We start from the raw sequence: 18037 nt of genomic DNA, 5'->3' as shown, positions 1-18037 counted from the left end.
AATACAAATAATACATCAGAGCTGTCAAAGACATTTTACATGCTGAAAAATAAAATATAAGGTAAGAAGACAATAAATTGAAAGAAAAAATAATAATACAATCGTGTTAACTAGAAAGTTAAAAACATGGAAAAAGTGCCCAATCACCCAAGGTTCAGCACTTGGTCTTAGTGACTTGTAAGAGGCTGCATCAGCAGACCTGGGCATGGGGAGGGGGCACGCTAGAGGTAAGGGGGAGCCAGGTGGTTGTGGGCCTTCAACATTCTTTACTGTGAGGCAACAGTACTGACCACGTCCAGGTAAAGATTTCACAACTAGTAGTTGATTGCATGAATAGCTTGAAATAAGACCAATAGCTCTGAGATGCTAAATAGATGGTCAGATTTAAAATCTATATAATTGGCCTTACTGCATTTATCACTTTAGCAGCATATTGCTTTAAAGATTCGGCCTCAGGGTCATGCTCTGAATTCTCATCTCTTTTCCCTGGGAACATTCAATAAAGAAGGTCGTTCTTTTCTTTTAAATGGTGAGGAAGTGATTTCCCTGCCCTTCTGACAAGGGCACACTGGGTACTCCGGTAGCATTTACGTGTTATTCAAGGCTCTCTCTCATTAATCCGTGCCACATCTAATTGTGCTAAACCTTAACTGCGAGCCATTTGCCTTGTGACGCCGTGTTCTTCCAACATGCTCCCAGTTTCTGACTAATTAAAGATGCTAATGAGAAGCTCGATGAGGATGCGTAACACTCGTGAAGCGTTTTAGATAAACTTGTGCTGGTTCCGGCGGGACCTGGGGAGCATATCAATAATGAACCATAGCACCCAAAGAAAACCTGTTTGGTTAAAAAAGGTGGTGCTAGGCTGGAGGCAGGTCAAAGGAAGCCTGGTTGCTGAAACTGCAACCAAATGTTAACCCTGAGGTCTTGTTGCCGGTTGGTACCAATACTAACATATACATAAACAATACTGCCATTAGAATTTCACACTTTGGCACAGGACTTCTTCATTCAATCAATGTATTTGTCACATTAAATCCTACTAGGTTTACATGACAACCCCAGTGAAATGCAATCCCATCAGCTCCTTCAATTTGAGCATTGGCGTTAACTTTCTTCACCAAAAAGCACACATTCTTGCCAGAGTCCTCTGTTCTGTCCTCTGTTCTGTCAGGTATGTGAATAGGAAAACAGTCCCTGTTGAATGGTGCAATCCTGTATTCCAGGATTTAGCTGGAGGGAATACAGTGTAAATTTCACAGACATTACAGATCCTGATTAGCAGTTTTTGGCCCTTCTGCTTCGGCTTAATTTTTCAGCCTCGGAGGTCGCCGCTTGGTTTAAACATCATATGTGCTGCACTTGAGGATGATTTGGCAAGAGTGCAGTTAAGGTAAGTAATGGTCAGTGAACCTGAAGAACGATGTTGTTCAGTGTTTTTTTTTTTCAGTCAGCCAAGTCTGTAACACAAATGTGAATCATTCGCACTTTCGGTGGGACAACACATTCATACTCTGACTACACAAGCAATGACTCATGGACAACCTGTTATTACACCTGCTAAGCAAATCTGTTCATGTTTACTGTTAGAATGTAATATCAGGGGATGTGATGCATATTCAATGCGTAATCAAGAGATTATTTACCATTGAGATTCAATGTACTTGATCATACCGCATACTGTTGGCTTGACAGAAAAAACATAACCAAAAGGACAAAAGGACCTTGTATTGATTTCATTAAAAGCACTAATGGGGAATGTGGATCCTGTATTCCTTTCATGATCCTGATATAGCTGTCAGTACAAAAGAGCAAGGAAAGCCCAAGGTTGTGTTTTGCATTCTCTGAGACAGACTGGCTAGGCGTGGTCAGTCCTCACAACGGCTCCTCTGAGGGGCGACAGATGGCACAGAGGCACCTTATGACACAACATGAGCTTACACACACGCACACGCACACGCACACACCTTGTTGGCCAATCAGAGACTGGACTGTAAAAATAGACACTGGGAAAAGGATAACCTCCAGAGAGTTGACGACTCTATTCCTCAGGGCTAGAATCTCTGGAGACAGATCTACAGAGAAGGAAGACTATCGCCATTAATCAAGGCACTTAAAAACATGTTTGTGATTAATTAGAGTGAGGTAATGCATTTCTGCAGACTTTATGCCTGCTCCGTTATACATGACTCTCAATATGTGACAGTCTCAGCTAAGTGGCTTGGACTAATTTCATTACCAGTGGACATGCATGGATTTGAGGGTCATATCTATCTTAAATAGTTTTCAGGTGTTATACCTTGACAGCAGAAAATTAGGTTATACATGGAGTAAGATAGGTAGGAGACCCCGGGAAAGACCGAGGACACGCTGGAGGGATTATATCTCCCGGCTGGCCTTGGAACGCCTCGGGATCCCCCAGAATGAGCTGGAAAGTGTTGCGGGTGAGAGGGAAGCCTGGGTCGGCCTGCTGAACCTGCTGCCACCGCGACCCGACCCTGGATAAGCGGCTGATAATGGATGGATGGATGGATGGAGTAAGATATATGCTGCTGATAAGCATATCAAACTGTCCAAGATTTGTTATTGGTGGTTATTGTTGGACGTCATTGGTTTGACCTTCAGATGATAGCAACCAGTCAAGACAGCGAATTAGCCTACTACAGATTCACCTCCATTGAAAGCCATTCAGTTCAGGCTGAGGTAGAGCCGATGCAGCGTACACTGCACATTTGAGATGCAGCTCATTGGATGTTCTGTAACAAATCCTGTGAGCTGCACTAAATACATGTGTCAGGGGCAGAGCAACGCGGGAGATTCTGTTCTAAGAAATTCAATTTATCACAGATTTAGTTGATGTAGGTCTAAAAAATACAAATTCAAGTCATATTGTATTTAAATTGGGATTATTACCCCATTTGGGGAATGCACGAAGTGAACGTTTTCATTTATGTGAAAGTATCTTCTGTGTACAAGGTCTAAAACAGACATTGACAAAAAGTTGATTTAAAAAAAACATCAGGACAGTCCAAGTGGACATAGTGGGCAGCACATAACGTAGACTCCACATAAGAAATGTCTTAACCACAGACTGAATTTTTTGCGACTCAATTCTGGTTTGTCATCTAGATTGTATAATGCTGTTTAGTCCGAGGCCTCACTTGGATTAATTAGTTCTCTGGGGAACACAAACCTCGCCCAATAATCAAGAACTAAGATGTCACGGGGAAATCGTGAATCAGTCTGCATCAAAAACTCTCAACAGTTGGACCTTGATATTATAGACTGCCCCGGTATAAAACATTTTCTCATTCAACAAAAACATTGAAAGTATTAAAGCTGTTTCAAAACTACCCATGTTCTTTTAAGCCATCACAGACTACCACATGCAAGTGTTTTCACAGAATCTCTGAGCGATTCTGTGAAAACAAATTATTCCACTGGTTTAATGTCTAGCGAGTACCACAACTTGGGGACAGCGAGCAAGCTTCCCACTATGACTGTGGATGATACTCTGCAGGTTAGTCTACTGATGACAAAGGGGCAGACAGCCACAGTCTATCAAAGGTTCACACTCGTAAACAGATTCACTTGAAAATAATTTAGCCCAATTTTTCTGTGTAAGTAAACACAGCATGCCTTTCACCATGATGCTCTTGACACCTGTTAAGAGATTGAACCCTCCTCTGGTTATTTAAACAAGATCTCTTTGAGACACAAACTAACCACAGTTGCCTCAGCCCACAGCATGCTCACATTGTGGAGAAACATGTCCAACCACCAGTGAATAAATATCCAGAACCTCAGGAAAAACATAATTTCAACGTTGCAATCCTCCAAACTTATTTTCTAATTAAGTTCTATGAGAAAATTAGCTTGAAAACAGGGTTGCATATTTTACAACAGCACATCACAATGCCACGATTTGGACAGATACTGCGGAAACTGCATTGCATTACTTGCTTTCCAACGAATTATTAAAAAAACAAAAGGTCTTATAGAGACAGTAACAGTAAGAAAAATGCATTCCCATGACTGTAGTGACATGTGTCCCGATAACCAAAGATGCAAGTAATTGTAGAGCAAAGGAGACTGTAGACAGGGATATAATTAACAATCCTGAATAGTTAAATATTTCTGCAAATCAATTACACACACCAAAAATTCCAGTGATGTAATGGACCACTGTCGAGCCGTGATCCGTACGGATCCCCCTTCGCGGTTCAGAATGCATGTGCACTGAGGATTAATATGCAGTTTAACGTTAACCATCACAGTGTGAAATAAAGTTTTACTGGCGATCGTTATCCGTCAATGAGAGAGAAGGAATTATAACCTGTTTGTTTACAATGCCTGTAAACTGCTTATAATACATCATTAAAACAATATTTGTATTAATCAATAAAAATTAAATCTTTTTTATATTTGTATCTTATCACTTGAATTCTGTGTTTTTATGAAGGAAAAAAAAACGATATAAATTACTATCACAAAGTAAAAGGACACAATTTAGATTTGTTGATGGTACACACTGACTTCAGAGCAGATTTTATGATTTGTTATCTATGGTAGACCAGCTGCTATAATTAAACAACAAAGAGATCTGTACCTGCCAATAGGAACATCAATGATTGGTGATTAGTATCAGCGGCAAAAAATACGTCTATCAGGGATCTCTAAAAGTTATACTTGCTGTTTTTTCTTTTTTTTTTGCTGATCTGATCTGTGATCTGAACCGTGAGTTGCAACACTACAGAGGTGGATGCTTATTGATCCGACACCCAATGATATCAACAAACCAAAAATGCTGTGTAAACACATTCTCCAATAAGGCGCAGTAAGACCAACGAACAAAATGAACGCCACAGCTGATGTGAAACATCTTCAATGCTCCGGCATGGTGGCTTACATCCAGTGGTGAAACGGCGCCCTGACCCTGTTCAGTCAAAATGTGTTTCCGCTGTGCGTTACTGTGGCCAGTCAGGCAGAGAAAGCAGCCACACGCTGTCATAAGGCAGAGAACAGCCCTCACATATCCCGCCTCCCCACTAATGGCTGTTGTGAAGATATCTCCAGTGGGAGTAGATCCACAAATCCCCTGTATGCCATTAAGATTACAGCAAATGATTACTATTTGTTAACAGCATACAGCATAGTTACTGAATTTTCTTTTAGTTTTTTAATCCAAATTTACTGTTTCCAACATTGTTCTGCGAAATAGTGCTTTACAAAATGTGTATTTCATTTTTCACAAAATCTCCCCTTGCTTCTAAATATATTTAGCTTGAAAATGACTATACACAAAATAAGTTGCAGGGAGCGTACGCAGCACAAAAGGCACAAAAAGTTTTGGGTGGGAAAATTGCAAAACACTAGCTTACTGCATTGCAGTGTTTTCCACAGAACTTGTTGAAGACTGTGGTGGGTGGACCTCGGACCCTCTCACCTGAAAATAAGAAAGCGGAGCAGGACCTCTTCACGGAGCCGGCCGCCATGTTTCTCCAGTAGATGAGATCAGAAAAACCAAACACAGGCTCTAGATGGGCAGTTTACGTCTTTGCTCCGCCCATCGTAGTTCTACTACATGCTTGGCACACAGAAGAATTTTCAGTTGGTTGCAATCTGCAACCTCACTGCTGGATGTCTCCATATCCTACACAGTGCACCTTTCAGTACAATATCTGAGTACTTCTTTCCCCACTGTGCTCTAATAAACAATTTCATCAACACAGCTTGTATAGATATGAATGGTGATAATGTGGCGAAATAGTCACACACACAAAGAGACGGGGTCCGTGTTTCAAGACGAGTTGGCTGGGTTGCTAATATCGCCGCAGACCGCACCCGCCACAAGCACTTAGTCCAAGTCCTCGGGAAGTGGCGAGGTCCGGCCGATGGGTGCAGTGAAGCTCATGGGCCAGAGCCACTTTCTCTGGGTCTTTCAGAGCGCCGGCATTACAAATCTGCCCGGTGCGAGCCAGTCGACCCATCTGCTAAAAAATATTTTTGGTATCTATGAACTGCGGCGAGACAAATTAGACTATGGCTGACCGCACAGTCTATGTGATGAATGGGAAAAGACTGTGAGCACTTGGACCACAAACATGAACATGAATCTACTGAAGCTGCTTCAAGCTTCAGAATGATGAGTAAGTATTTAAGACAGTAACAAAACATTGACAACCATGGTGGTTGTCTTTAGATTGGTGATTTCTCCAAATGGTATGCTTCCATTTTGAAACAGTTCAAGGGTGCATAGATGCCCTGTCTCTTTACACTGGCATGGTTACTATGACTAGTGCTGCAAGATAATTTAATTTTCTTCAGGGGGCCTGTCATCTGCTTTTGCACTCTATGACATCCATGGAAAATATGAACAATGGGGTTCATCATGATACTTCCGGCTTCTGCTGGCAAAGAGAGCAAGACGGCTTTTAGGCAGTGGAAGTCAAAGACTCATACTGAGAGGAGATCCTTCAGCGAGGAGCGTGAGAGAAATGGTAAAAAAAAATGAACAAAAAGACAGACAAGGTGCCAAACCTACAGCGTCACAGAGAACTTCAAAAGATGGCACTCACTGCATTTTTAAGATATTGCATTTTAGTCTGCTCCTCCTTAAGAAAAACAATAAAAATTGTAGGTTGAACACCAAGCTTATAATACAACCGATATCTATTCTCATTGTGTGTTTGAGGTAATAACCTTGCAGGCCTCCTGTCTTTCATCCCCTTGTACCTTCTCACTCACAATAGCAAACTCTCAAAATCTCATTCAGATTCCAGTAGTCAATATTTAGAGGCAGTATCAACAACGCCGCTTTGAAAAGTTTGAAATGCAAAGAACCAATTTAAAGAAATTGTAATAATTTGTAGTCTGTAAGTTTAAAGGAGGAATATACGACAAACAGAGCATTAATATAGCCGCAAACAAGTATTAGCTTTTGTAATGATATAGTTGTGTAATGTCTATCTGAGCAGAGAATGAAGTCCCTGTCCATCTGTGTGTGTTGTAATCCGAGCTTCGCCTTACTTTGTTAACATAGCCGGGCCTGCTGCCTGTGCTTTTAGAGCGTGTCCCACTGGGAAGCTCAAGTGTTATGTATCTCAACATAATTTTAAGACACTAAATATTGCAGTAAAATTCCAATGTCTAAATAATAAAAAAATCTTTTAAGATGATGATAATTTCAATGTGATATGAAATGACATTTTCAAATGTACACCGTTGAACTGCTGAGATAACGTTATAGCTGCTATCTAGCCAGGTAGAACAAAAGTCTGTTAACAGCTGGTAGAGGCTCTGCCACTGCTGCACAAGAACAAGGACAGAAAAGACAGATGGAAAAGAGACCGGAGATGCACAAGAACAACTTGGGCCCAAGAGAGCCCAAGTTTTTGGGTTGAAAAAAAATCAGACGTAGCCACTGATGTTGCCTGTGGAGCTAACACTAGCAACTTAGTACAGCTCAGTAGAGAACTTGGAATACCAAGGGTGATATTATGGTCATCGGATTTGAGGCCGTCAGCTAGTAGCACTAGTGAAACAGTGAAGACAAAGGGTCAGCCATCGCATGAAGAGGTATTGGCCCAAGGCACTGCATAGGTCATGCGGTGACGTGACACTACGGACGCAAACAACATACCAACAACAGCAAAGTAAGCTAGAAACAGAGCGTTATACAGTCGCCCACTTTTCTACAACAACAGACCTGTGGTCAGTTTATGGTGGTTAACAACTATCTTCAAATAGTTTGTTTTGTAAAGGAAGCAATGTTAAAGTTCTTGGCATATATAACGTATTGATTTCAAGTTCTTTTCTTTTACTACGATGCAGTTTGCGCAGTAAAAATAGTTTAAATTCTGCAACTGTTTCATGCAATCGGATGTCTTAATATATTGTACAATTTTGTGGGGCAGAGGAAACCCTATAGTAGGGAAAGTCTTCAGCAGATGATGACATCAACATTTTTTTGATGATATGTTCTCCTGGCAATAGGATAAGATATGATCAACCTATATAAAACCACAGTAATGCAAAAAATACAGTGATATCCTAAGAATACCTTAAAAAATACCTTGATCCATATGTTTGGTCATACTGCCCAGCATTTCATTCACTGGAATCCTTATTAATGCGAACCTTACTGTTTTCCTGTGGAGACCTGCACACAGACATGCAGTGTGCTTCATCCAAAGCTTTCCACCTATGAACACGCCAACTGGCTTTTGTTGGAATGCATAAAAAGATAGAGATACAACTGCTGAGAATCTTGCATTTATTTATTTCCCCTTTAGGCCAATCTCCAAAGCTTGTCACCAAAGGTGAGGGCTGACCAGTAAACTATTGAGTTCAGTGAAGCAACAATTACGCAACCTAAGTGTCATCAAACTCTGTGCCTTGATATTCTATCCATATACATCATAGTAAAGGTAACAAGTCAACCCGTATCAGAGTCCAATGCCAAAAGCCACTGTGCTTGAGTTTATGCCAAGGATGCTAACAGCGCTCCAGCTAACAGGGAATTACTGACTTGCAACAGCGGCCCCCTGCACCCAATCTAGCACAGGAAACATGCCGCAAGCCTTTTCAGACAATGGAATAGCAAATCCTCATGAATCCTCATGAATCCTCAATCTGTCACCAGGTTAAGGGCTGCTCAACTGTTCCACATAAAAAGGTGAATCTGAGGTTCAATAATAGGCTGGAATATCTTTCAATACGGTTTCAAGAGGTATTTAACAGTGCAATTACACAGAAGTCAGAAAACCACCCCAGTAATTGGGCCAAATAATATCCAAACAGTCTTCAGTATTTGAGAACAAATCTAATCAGCCACCAGCACTCGACCACTGAGCAGTTAACTATGGTACTCCAGTGACCTCTGACTCGGAGATGGACTCTAATCCCCTCCAATCTTTCAGCTACACCTCCTGTCTCTTGGGTTCAGGAATTGTGCTCAGTGCTACGCTCAACTCTCGGTGGTTTTGCCTGTTAATGTTAGCAATTCAGTGCCCTCAGTGAAAACGCCTTAAAATTCCCTTTGGCTTCTCAAAATGCTGTCCTTCTTTGTCTGTCTGTGAAAAGGGATGAGGTCTGTGGTGGATAGTCTGAATCTCCAAGTGTGTAACACCCTCCTGGTGAAGCTACTGTTGGGAGAAAAGATTGTCGTGGCTCCATGTGCATTCGAGTAAATGCATGGATAAATAAATTCCGGATAACAATTACCTACAATGCCATCTCTTACAAGACCACAAAAGCAGCATGGTAAATGGTGGTAAGAGATGGTGTAACGTCCTTAACATTACTCATTAATTATTCATTGGGGTCAATAACCACAGGCCTACATGTTCTGTCCAGGATCAAAATAAAGAAAAGGTCAAAGTGGATGTTAAGATCTCGGGCTGTACTGGGTTAAATGTATCAACCTGATAACATTTTCAAATTTAAATAAAAGCTGATTATTGTGAATGTCTATATGTGTGAACAGTAGGTTAAAACGCTAATAGAATAATTAAAAAACCAAACTCAAATGTTCACTGTGTGAAAAGCTTACTACAGCATAATGATCGATTTGATCAAAGAGTTTTGTAAATATTTGTAAAAGCTTTGTAAATCTAAAAATATTTCAACATACTAAGGAAATAGTTAATCACGATCCACGCATTTGCGTTGATAGGAGCTACACAGTTCTACTACAACATTAGAAATAGGAGCCATGTTGCCATGTGGCCTAGGTTTCTTTCTATCCTTGGACATATCAGTTACATAATTTTACTCAGCCAGGATGTTTAAACTAGGTTAATTGCCTTCCCCAATGTTATCATTTTCTTAATTTCCCTTTTCCTCATAGTCCTCTAAAATGCCTAAAACTGTAACATGAACCCATTAAATATGATCATCTTAAGAATAATGAGACGCTAAACTGATCCCTGTGGATTTAAGTTATAATACATTTATAAAAGGTAATTATTATTTATCATCATCTTTATGAGTAGGGACAATATCTATGAATAAAGAGCCCTTGAATAAAGAGTTGGAAGATTGAATGCAAAGTTTGAGGGTTATCTGTGCATGATTTTACACAAAGTACGCACAATGCACTGCAACCCACTGTTATACATCCGCCAACACTTCCCAAAAGATGTTAAGTGGGTTAAAATATACTTGAGTGACTGTTAGAATACTTATGCATGTGGCCCAAGTACAGCCTATCTGTGAGAATCACTGACATCCTTTCAAAAGTGGATCCTGCACATTGAATGGATAAAAGCTGCCAAACTATAGCTATTTTTGCTCCTCTGGAGATGGTACCTTCTTGTGTGATCTAATTATACATTTCAAATAACAGCTTTTCTTTATTGAATTGGTGTCACTTCACTGCTTTAATGATGGGGGGGGGGGGTTCTTCATAATAATATTAATGCATGTTATGACTTTGTCTGAAACAGAGGTATCTCTAAATTGCCAGGCGATGACTAAGCCAGCCAGTAGAGGAAAATGACGTTAGAGAGGGTGACACACTATGGTGACTGTATAAAAAGAAAGCCTGGGGCATAGCAATCTGAATGTACCCTTCTCTGTGCATGGTGATGCCTTCCTTTAGTGTTTCAATAATGAATGTACCGTGATGTGCATGGATGCATAAGAAGACACACAGAGGGTGCTTCCTCACACTCCTAAAAGGAAGTTGCGAGCTAAATCCTAGCCAACAGCGTATATACCTTCATTACAGTAAGATGAGACATGCACTCTTTTCCTTAAAAATCAGACATACTGTAAAGTTTGCTATCAGGAGTTGGCGTCGTACATAATTGTGTCAAGGCTGTGATGACTTTGTTTTGAGTCAGACAAATCCTATTTTTCTCTGCTTTTCTCACACCCAACTGAGACATGGAGAGGCAGAGAGGGAGATAGGAGATGCTTTCAGTTCTTACAAGCCGAAGGAAAATGAGAAATCAGTCTGTGCAGGTATATAGCGTAGAGAAAAAAGGTAATACATTTTGCCAAGTGCATCTTGCATGTAAATAACTGAAGCTGACGGGTCAAATCTGTCTGGCTCAAAGTTGTCTGCATCACTGTAAACAGGAGGTGGTGGTCTGAACAAACAGACAATTATACCCAACAGATAATTGACACTATTAAAAAAAGACAAAACTTTCGCAAAGTCTGCAACACCCTGTCGCAGGTTTTTTTTGTCCCACAGAGTAAATGTAAAAAAAAAGTGGAGAGGCCATATAATGCCTAAAGGTTTACCAATCTAGGATTACAAGTCCACAGGGATCCCGTGTCCACGGTGCTGACCTCTTTTTGATTTGATGAATAATAAGGACACGCTGCTCTAATTTCTTGATAGTTTGGAGATCTTAACATGTTTTCAGTTTTGAGAGAAGCAGTCACACCGTGGATGAAGTTAGTAGATTTGCAATCTGCAAGCAGGTGTTCAGTACTCACGTACACTACAAAATACAAAACAAGCTAGTCTGCCAGGCAACAGTGCCGTGTTTAACCCATTCTGTACGCTGAAATTATACCTAATTACTAATATAATATCTTAGGCCTCTCAGACGTAATCACTAAAAACAACAACCACTAAGCCCCACAGCCGGCGCCTCATCTGTGAGCAAACCCTCAGGAAAGGGTGTTTATGTTGCTCCCACAATGCTCCACTGGGTCACGTGCATGTTTAACGTCATCTTTTTACGGTCCCTAGGCAATGCAGCTCTTATCAACTCTCTCAGACCTGGATCTGTCTGATCCACTCCCTTTCACTAGTAGCGTCAAGTAGTCCTGGCTGGAACAAAACCACAGTCTCACTCTCTTGCTCCTCCTTGCTAACACTGAATAAAAAACACAGCATCTATGATCTGGGAGCTTTAAAACTACAATCTACACTCTGATTTATAGGAAATGGGTATGGTACTGACTTCCCCATTAAGATAGCTATGTGCACTATGTGAATATGTTGAATAGTTAAAATAGCTAAAACATTCATGGTTTGACAGTTGTTTCCAAGATAGTGTCTCCCAAGACAGTGGTTGTGTTTTTCCATCATCAGTTCCATTCGGAAAAATATTCTGGTTCGATCCTCTAAAGCACATATGTCAAACTCAAGGCCCGCCGCGTCATTTTATGTGGCCCGCGCGGCTTCACGGATCCGTTTTCAGTGAATCGCGGACCTTTGAATGGGCTTTTATTTTGAAGGGGATTTTTTATGTGCTTTTATTTTGAAGGAGATTTTTTTATGCAGCGGAGTGCCATCTATTCACACTCCTCAATGCTGCGTTCACAACACTACCTGCGTGAGTTTACACGTTGGACTATTTGTGATCGTTAAGCTTCATTACCGACTTTTTTATTCCATGTTTATGCATGAAAACACTGAGACTGTTAAAAAAAGGCTGAAGTTATAAAAAATATTATGTGTGTATTACCTCATGTCCTTAAGGTTTTTAATTGAGTGTAAAAGGGAATATTTCAAACAATTGTTTTTGTGTTGGCATACTGTGATATTGTGTACTTTCTCAAGTTTAAACTGCACCATATCATTAAATCAATTTGAGAAGTTGAAAATGTTCCTCGCATTGGATCTCAGCTTGTCTATTTCCCAAATGTACCTTCGTCCAAAGGTCTGTCTGACTTTAATATGATGTTGCCGAGAACTGCTTGACGCTCCAATTCGAAGGCATGTTAAGCGGTGACTGCAAATGTACATGGCGGTGCAATCACTCCTACTGCTTTGGGTCATAAACAATTACTACTGGTTATACCAACACACTTCCTCTCCGTGATGGTTTTAATTAAATGCTTAATTCTGTTTTGCATTGCTGGGATAGTGAAGCACCAGGCCGTGATTCTAGTATGATGTAGCGTTGAAATGCTGAACTGACGTGAAAGAAAATTGGATTGACAACAATGAGATGTTTGAGTCATTTATTAATCGATAATGCCAAACATTTGCTTGGTTTTCAGCTTCTCCAATGTGAGCATTTGATTTTTTTCTCGACTTTACATAATTGGAATTGGAATACATTTAGATTTAGCTGCTTGTCGACAAAAGAAGAATTGAAGAAATCCACCAGATAAATTGAGGCAGGCCATTTTGGGGGTGAATGGGAAATAATCTATTTTGTTGGACCTCCTAAATAAATTCTAAATATGAGAAACACTGCTGGCGGTGCACAATGTGCACACACTGTTCTGAAGTAATCACGGCTCTATCAAGTTGGAGCAGTTGGACTCGCAGCCATTGCTTTTGGCAAAGTTGAGTTCCATCCTCATGAAGCTAAGTCAGACGTGATGAAGTCTGGAGGTTTTGTAAGTCGGCCTGCAGTCAGCCATGATTCCATCTTGCTTAGTAAATGGAGCAGCGTACGTCATCATTCCCGCATGGTCTGACTGATGATGTAACACAGGCTAAGTGAAGCAATCCTACAGTAAACTAGAGAGAGCCACATTATGCTGTTGAAGTGAGAGCCATATGGTGAGATGAAGATTGCAATTAATTCATCATGTCCCACAGGTTGAGGACATTGGGAACTCTTCTCTTATCTCGCCTAGTTTTGCTTCCCTTCTCTCTTTTCAAATTCTGGAGGCTATATTTCATTTCATGTCAGAAATGGAGTCTTGAAATTCTTCCACATTCCAGTTATCAGTTTGAAGAGGATCAATTAATAAGTATGTCAAGAGGCTCAACAGGCCCATTGAGCATGCAGCCAGCAGAGAGGAAAGGAAAGAGAAAGATGGTTCAGGCCTTCCAAATCTCGGTTCAGTCATGAACACGGCAACTCTACCAAAACATCATCGACGAATTCCCAAACTGACATTTATTTAAGTATTATTTCTGACATTTGTGCAGCGCCAAACCCTGCAATATCTGATTTAATAAAGGAGTAGAAAACAAACATTTGTATTTTAGCCTCAGTGATCGGCCTATCAAAAGGTCAGAATCCTCCTATCTCTGTTAAATCCATATTCAACCCAACTGCTTCATCATCCACTTTATATTGCACACAAATATATATTTAAGGTTATGTTTCTCATGTTATCTTATAGGATTCAAACCAAACCCCATATTCCCTTTCCTAATTATGTTGTATAATACAGTTAAACTCATAAATTGACTGAGCTGCTAGATCGACCAACATTAGGTTATTGCTGATAAGTGACAAGACACTTTAGTGCAGAAATGCCAAAGATATGTGATTAAGGGCATTTACAAACAGTGCTACCATTACAGTGTGTTTCAGTTTACAGTTTCAACTTGAAGAAATAAAAATATATAATTATCAGCCTCAAACATGATGGCTAAATTATATAACAACTGTATTAACAAGGTCAGATGGAGTGAGTCATATAATATCTAATCTATTATAGCTTCAGATGTTCCAAAATGTAAAAAGGTATTGTCCCTCAAATTCAAGAGGCTGAAGTTTCTCAGTTTATTATTTATCATTTTTCGATCTCATTTCATGCTTCCATTAAATTAAAAGGTTTTCTCAAGATGTTCAGTAGTAGTAGTATTATTAAGTGTTTAAGTGCAATTGGTGGTAGATGCATAACAGAGTAACGTGTCAAATACAAATTTAATTATATTAGGAGGAGACTGAATCATAATCAAAAGGGTCGTGCAAATTGACATTTCCACATAAAATGTTCCACTGAGCCCAAGAGAAAATGCATTACCATTACAATGCAGTGAGGGCTCCACTTCCTGTGTGTTTTCCTCTCCTGCTCGAGGACACCCCTGCACATATTGGATTGTATATAAAGGATTAAAAGGCTATCCCATGAAAACCCTGAGCCTGAGTCTAGCTGAGAGTACTACACCAAGCATAATCGCCTCTCATGTCAAATTACTGATTTTAATCAAAAAAATGGGCGTGCAAAAGCTATTAAAAAATGCAATTTGTCACAAAACTCCCACAATTAAAATTACGTAAGGACACATTTTACCAACTTAGAGGATCTAATTTCAAAGCCTTTATCGTGGCATCGGATTACATAACAGATGATTCAGAGTAGAAGTTGTGCTTGCTATGCATCAGAGTGCCTCAGAGGCCAAATCAACCCATATTGCCTCTGAAAGACCCTCCATGTACTTTAAGCGATCCTGCATCCTGTCAGTGACCCCTCCTATGGTGCCATCACACCTGCACACGTCTCCAGGTGCACTTCAAAATGCTGCGCGTTTCATTTTTGCACAATGTACCTTTAAACTGAGGGAACGTGCCTCAACCCCGAAGGCTGTTTGAGCGTGCATGCGCGTGTGCGCGTGCGTGTCTACAAATACAAGGAGCCCAGCATCACTCCCTCCCGTCAACAACAAACACGTCCCATGCAAGGAGAGGCAAACGGCCGACTCCAACACGGGCTTAAATGGGCTAACAAAATAATGTTTTTAACAATCCCAAATGACATAATATAATCCTCACATCCGTTACAACACAGTTTACACGCGTGTCCTTTCCGGACATCATGTCGTATTTAATGCACAATACCGCTAAGTCAGCAGCGTACTAGGCTGGTCACGCAAAGAGTACATGGATTATGTAGCCCACTGTGTGTGTGTGTGTGTGTGTGTGTGTCTTCAGATAAAATGGTTCCCTAACACATTAGCAGCAAGCTGTCTTCACTTCTCTTTTTTTTTAAACACCTCGCCGTGCTCGACAGTAAGCTAATTAGCAGCAGGCGCAGTACCGTTACCGTTGCACCTGCTAAACGGAGTGCCCTGCGGGAGGAGGGAGGAGAGAGGAGGCACACCAGGAGGCGAGTGGATGCCTGCGTCCTTTCTGACCACTATTGAAAAGGTGCCGATGTATTCGTAAGCAAAACGTAAACATGTCTATCTGAAGTGTTGAATGTGAGATTGTCTTACCTGCGAAGCCCACAAGAAGCAAGGCTAGAAAAATATCCCTTGACTGGACCATCGCAACTCCCGAATAACAGCGTTCAACGGCTGAGGTTTAATCTCCGCTCGGTCCCTACGGTGTTGCCCTCCGGTTTCCCCGCTTTATCTCAGCAACTGTTCATCCTCGTCTGTATTTCTCTAGCTGGTCGGTGAACTGTCAGCAGCAGCGTTGTTGACGACAGGCGGCGGCCGAAGATTAGCAGTGATGAGCGCCAGTGCACTGTTCAAAGTCTGACTGACAAGCGGAGCCTTTTCACACACGTGGATTCATCCGCGGAATGAAGACCCTCCTGTTAAATAGTGCGCGGGTTTCAAAGGAAACCCAATGTCACGGGGGAAACCCCTGCAGTAATAATTATAATGCAAACAATCAAAAATAAAATACAGCTCGCATACTAATTAGGAGCAATATATGATGGTAAAAGAGTTTAAAAAAATGAACCTTCAAGCTAAGAAGAAAAAAAATCTATATTCATAACAGCTATGTTTTCTGTGAAAAAAACGGATTTCTGAGAGGACACCAAATAGCTTATGTAAAAAGAAATATAAATCCTAATTCATTTATTTTCCCCGAGAATAAACTGAGCATGTACAAATACATGCAAAACAAGGCACCCTTTATAAAGGGTTTATAATGAATGGCTTTAATGATTTATTTAGATTCAATAAAACTTTATAGAAATATGCAGCTATCCCATTAGACTAGACTTTATTCAAGCGAAAATAATTATTATCAAAATGAATATGAATCATCGTGGGTTGCCGATAGATCTGAAACAATTAGTAAATAAACTAGTTGGCCGACAGACGAATAATTTACAATTATTTTGATAATTGATTAATCGCTACAGTAATAACATTTTAAGTGATTTAGTAAACAACAATTCCAGCTTGTGATTTGTGATTCTTTGTTCACATTTACTTCATTTAACTGACCATGTTTATCTTTCAATATGATGGGTCAAAGGCAGTGTTAAAGCTTTTAATCACACCGCCAGGAATGTCCTCTTTTGTGTCTCCTTTCCATAGAACGCTTGAAGCTGAGTGAAAACATATTAGAATCAGCCTTCAAAACCCACCCATTTAAATGGCAGTGTAACTGTATGGAAACTCATCCACAGGAGAAACAATGTGTCCTCAATGGCAGCCACAACCCTGACAAACTCCAATGATACATGCTTTTCACTATAAAAAAAATCATAATAATAATAATAATGCATTTGATTTGTATAGCGCTTTTCATAATACTCGAAGAGACTTTCCAAAACATTGTTTGAATCATCATAAAAGCTATACAATAAAAACAAATAAAACAATAAGAACATAGAGCACACAATCACACATTAAAAGCAGTTCTGAAGAGGTGGGTTTTGATTTGAGATTTGAATATGGAAAGGTCGGTGCCGTCTCGGATGAGTTTGGGAAGAGAGTTCCAGAGGGAGGGGGCAGCTGTAGACAAGGCTCTGTCGTCATCATTTGTCAGGGGTAGCAGTTTTTTCTTTCTTTCATATTTAACATTTGTGCTTTACAGAGTCAGATTACAGTTAACAGATCAACTGTAAAACGAACATAAATAATATTGTTCTTGGAACACATTGTCGGAAAACATTGCTGTGCTTTTATCAAAATACTGTCCGAGTCCAACATTATATTTGAAATGCAACAGTTAAAAAAGAAACAATACTCCACTGACCCCCTTCACCCCTTCAATGACCAAAGAGAGCCTTATGCAACACACTTTTATTTAGGCTGCAGAGTCAATGGTACCTGAGAGAACAAGGATGCAAGGGGAAGAGAAAGTGGTTTGCTTGCACAGCATGGGGGACCATAGCATTTGGCACCCTGAGAGGGCGGTTTGCCTTTGATTTGCACTGTTGGCCAGCAGAGAGATGCAATGAGCCAAATTTAATAAACCCAAATCAATTTGTGGGCTGGCTGTAAATGTAGTGTGGTCAAATCTTGCACATTTGCTGCAACCCATCCTTTGACATAACAATTCCCTCCATACATACCACCACAAGGAGTGTGGCCCCAAAAATGTTCACATACTCCCCTCCATTCCTCTTTTAAACGCAGTCTTCTAAGAAGAAGGCAGCGAGGAGAAGCTTGATGCGTTTGGGACCTGGGGGG

General features: G+C 40.4%; 1 protein-coding gene across 1 annotated transcript in view; it reads right to left on the bottom strand.

Moving 5' to 3' along the window:
* The window catches only part of ncam1b (neural cell adhesion molecule 1b), a gene marked incomplete at both ends in the record, with an annotated part of 64557 nt that extends 48631 nt beyond the window's left edge, over window positions 1-15926 (bottom strand). Inside the window, one exon of the mRNA XM_079225459.1 lies at window positions 15875-15926. Within this exon, the coding sequence (XP_079081585.1) occupies window positions 15875-15926 (52 nt within the window). The remainder of the gene's footprint in view (window positions 1-15874) is intronic.
* Window positions 15927-18037: the final 2111 nt, after the last annotated feature.

The sequence above is a fragment of the Taurulus bubalis genome (genome assembly GCF_910589615.1).
Source record: "Taurulus bubalis genome assembly, chromosome: 10".
NCBI classification, from domain to species: Eukaryota; Metazoa; Chordata; class Actinopteri; order Perciformes; family Cottidae; genus Taurulus; species Taurulus bubalis.
Note: the sequence above shows the minus strand (reverse complement) of the source record. Positions and strands in the feature narration are given on the sequence as shown.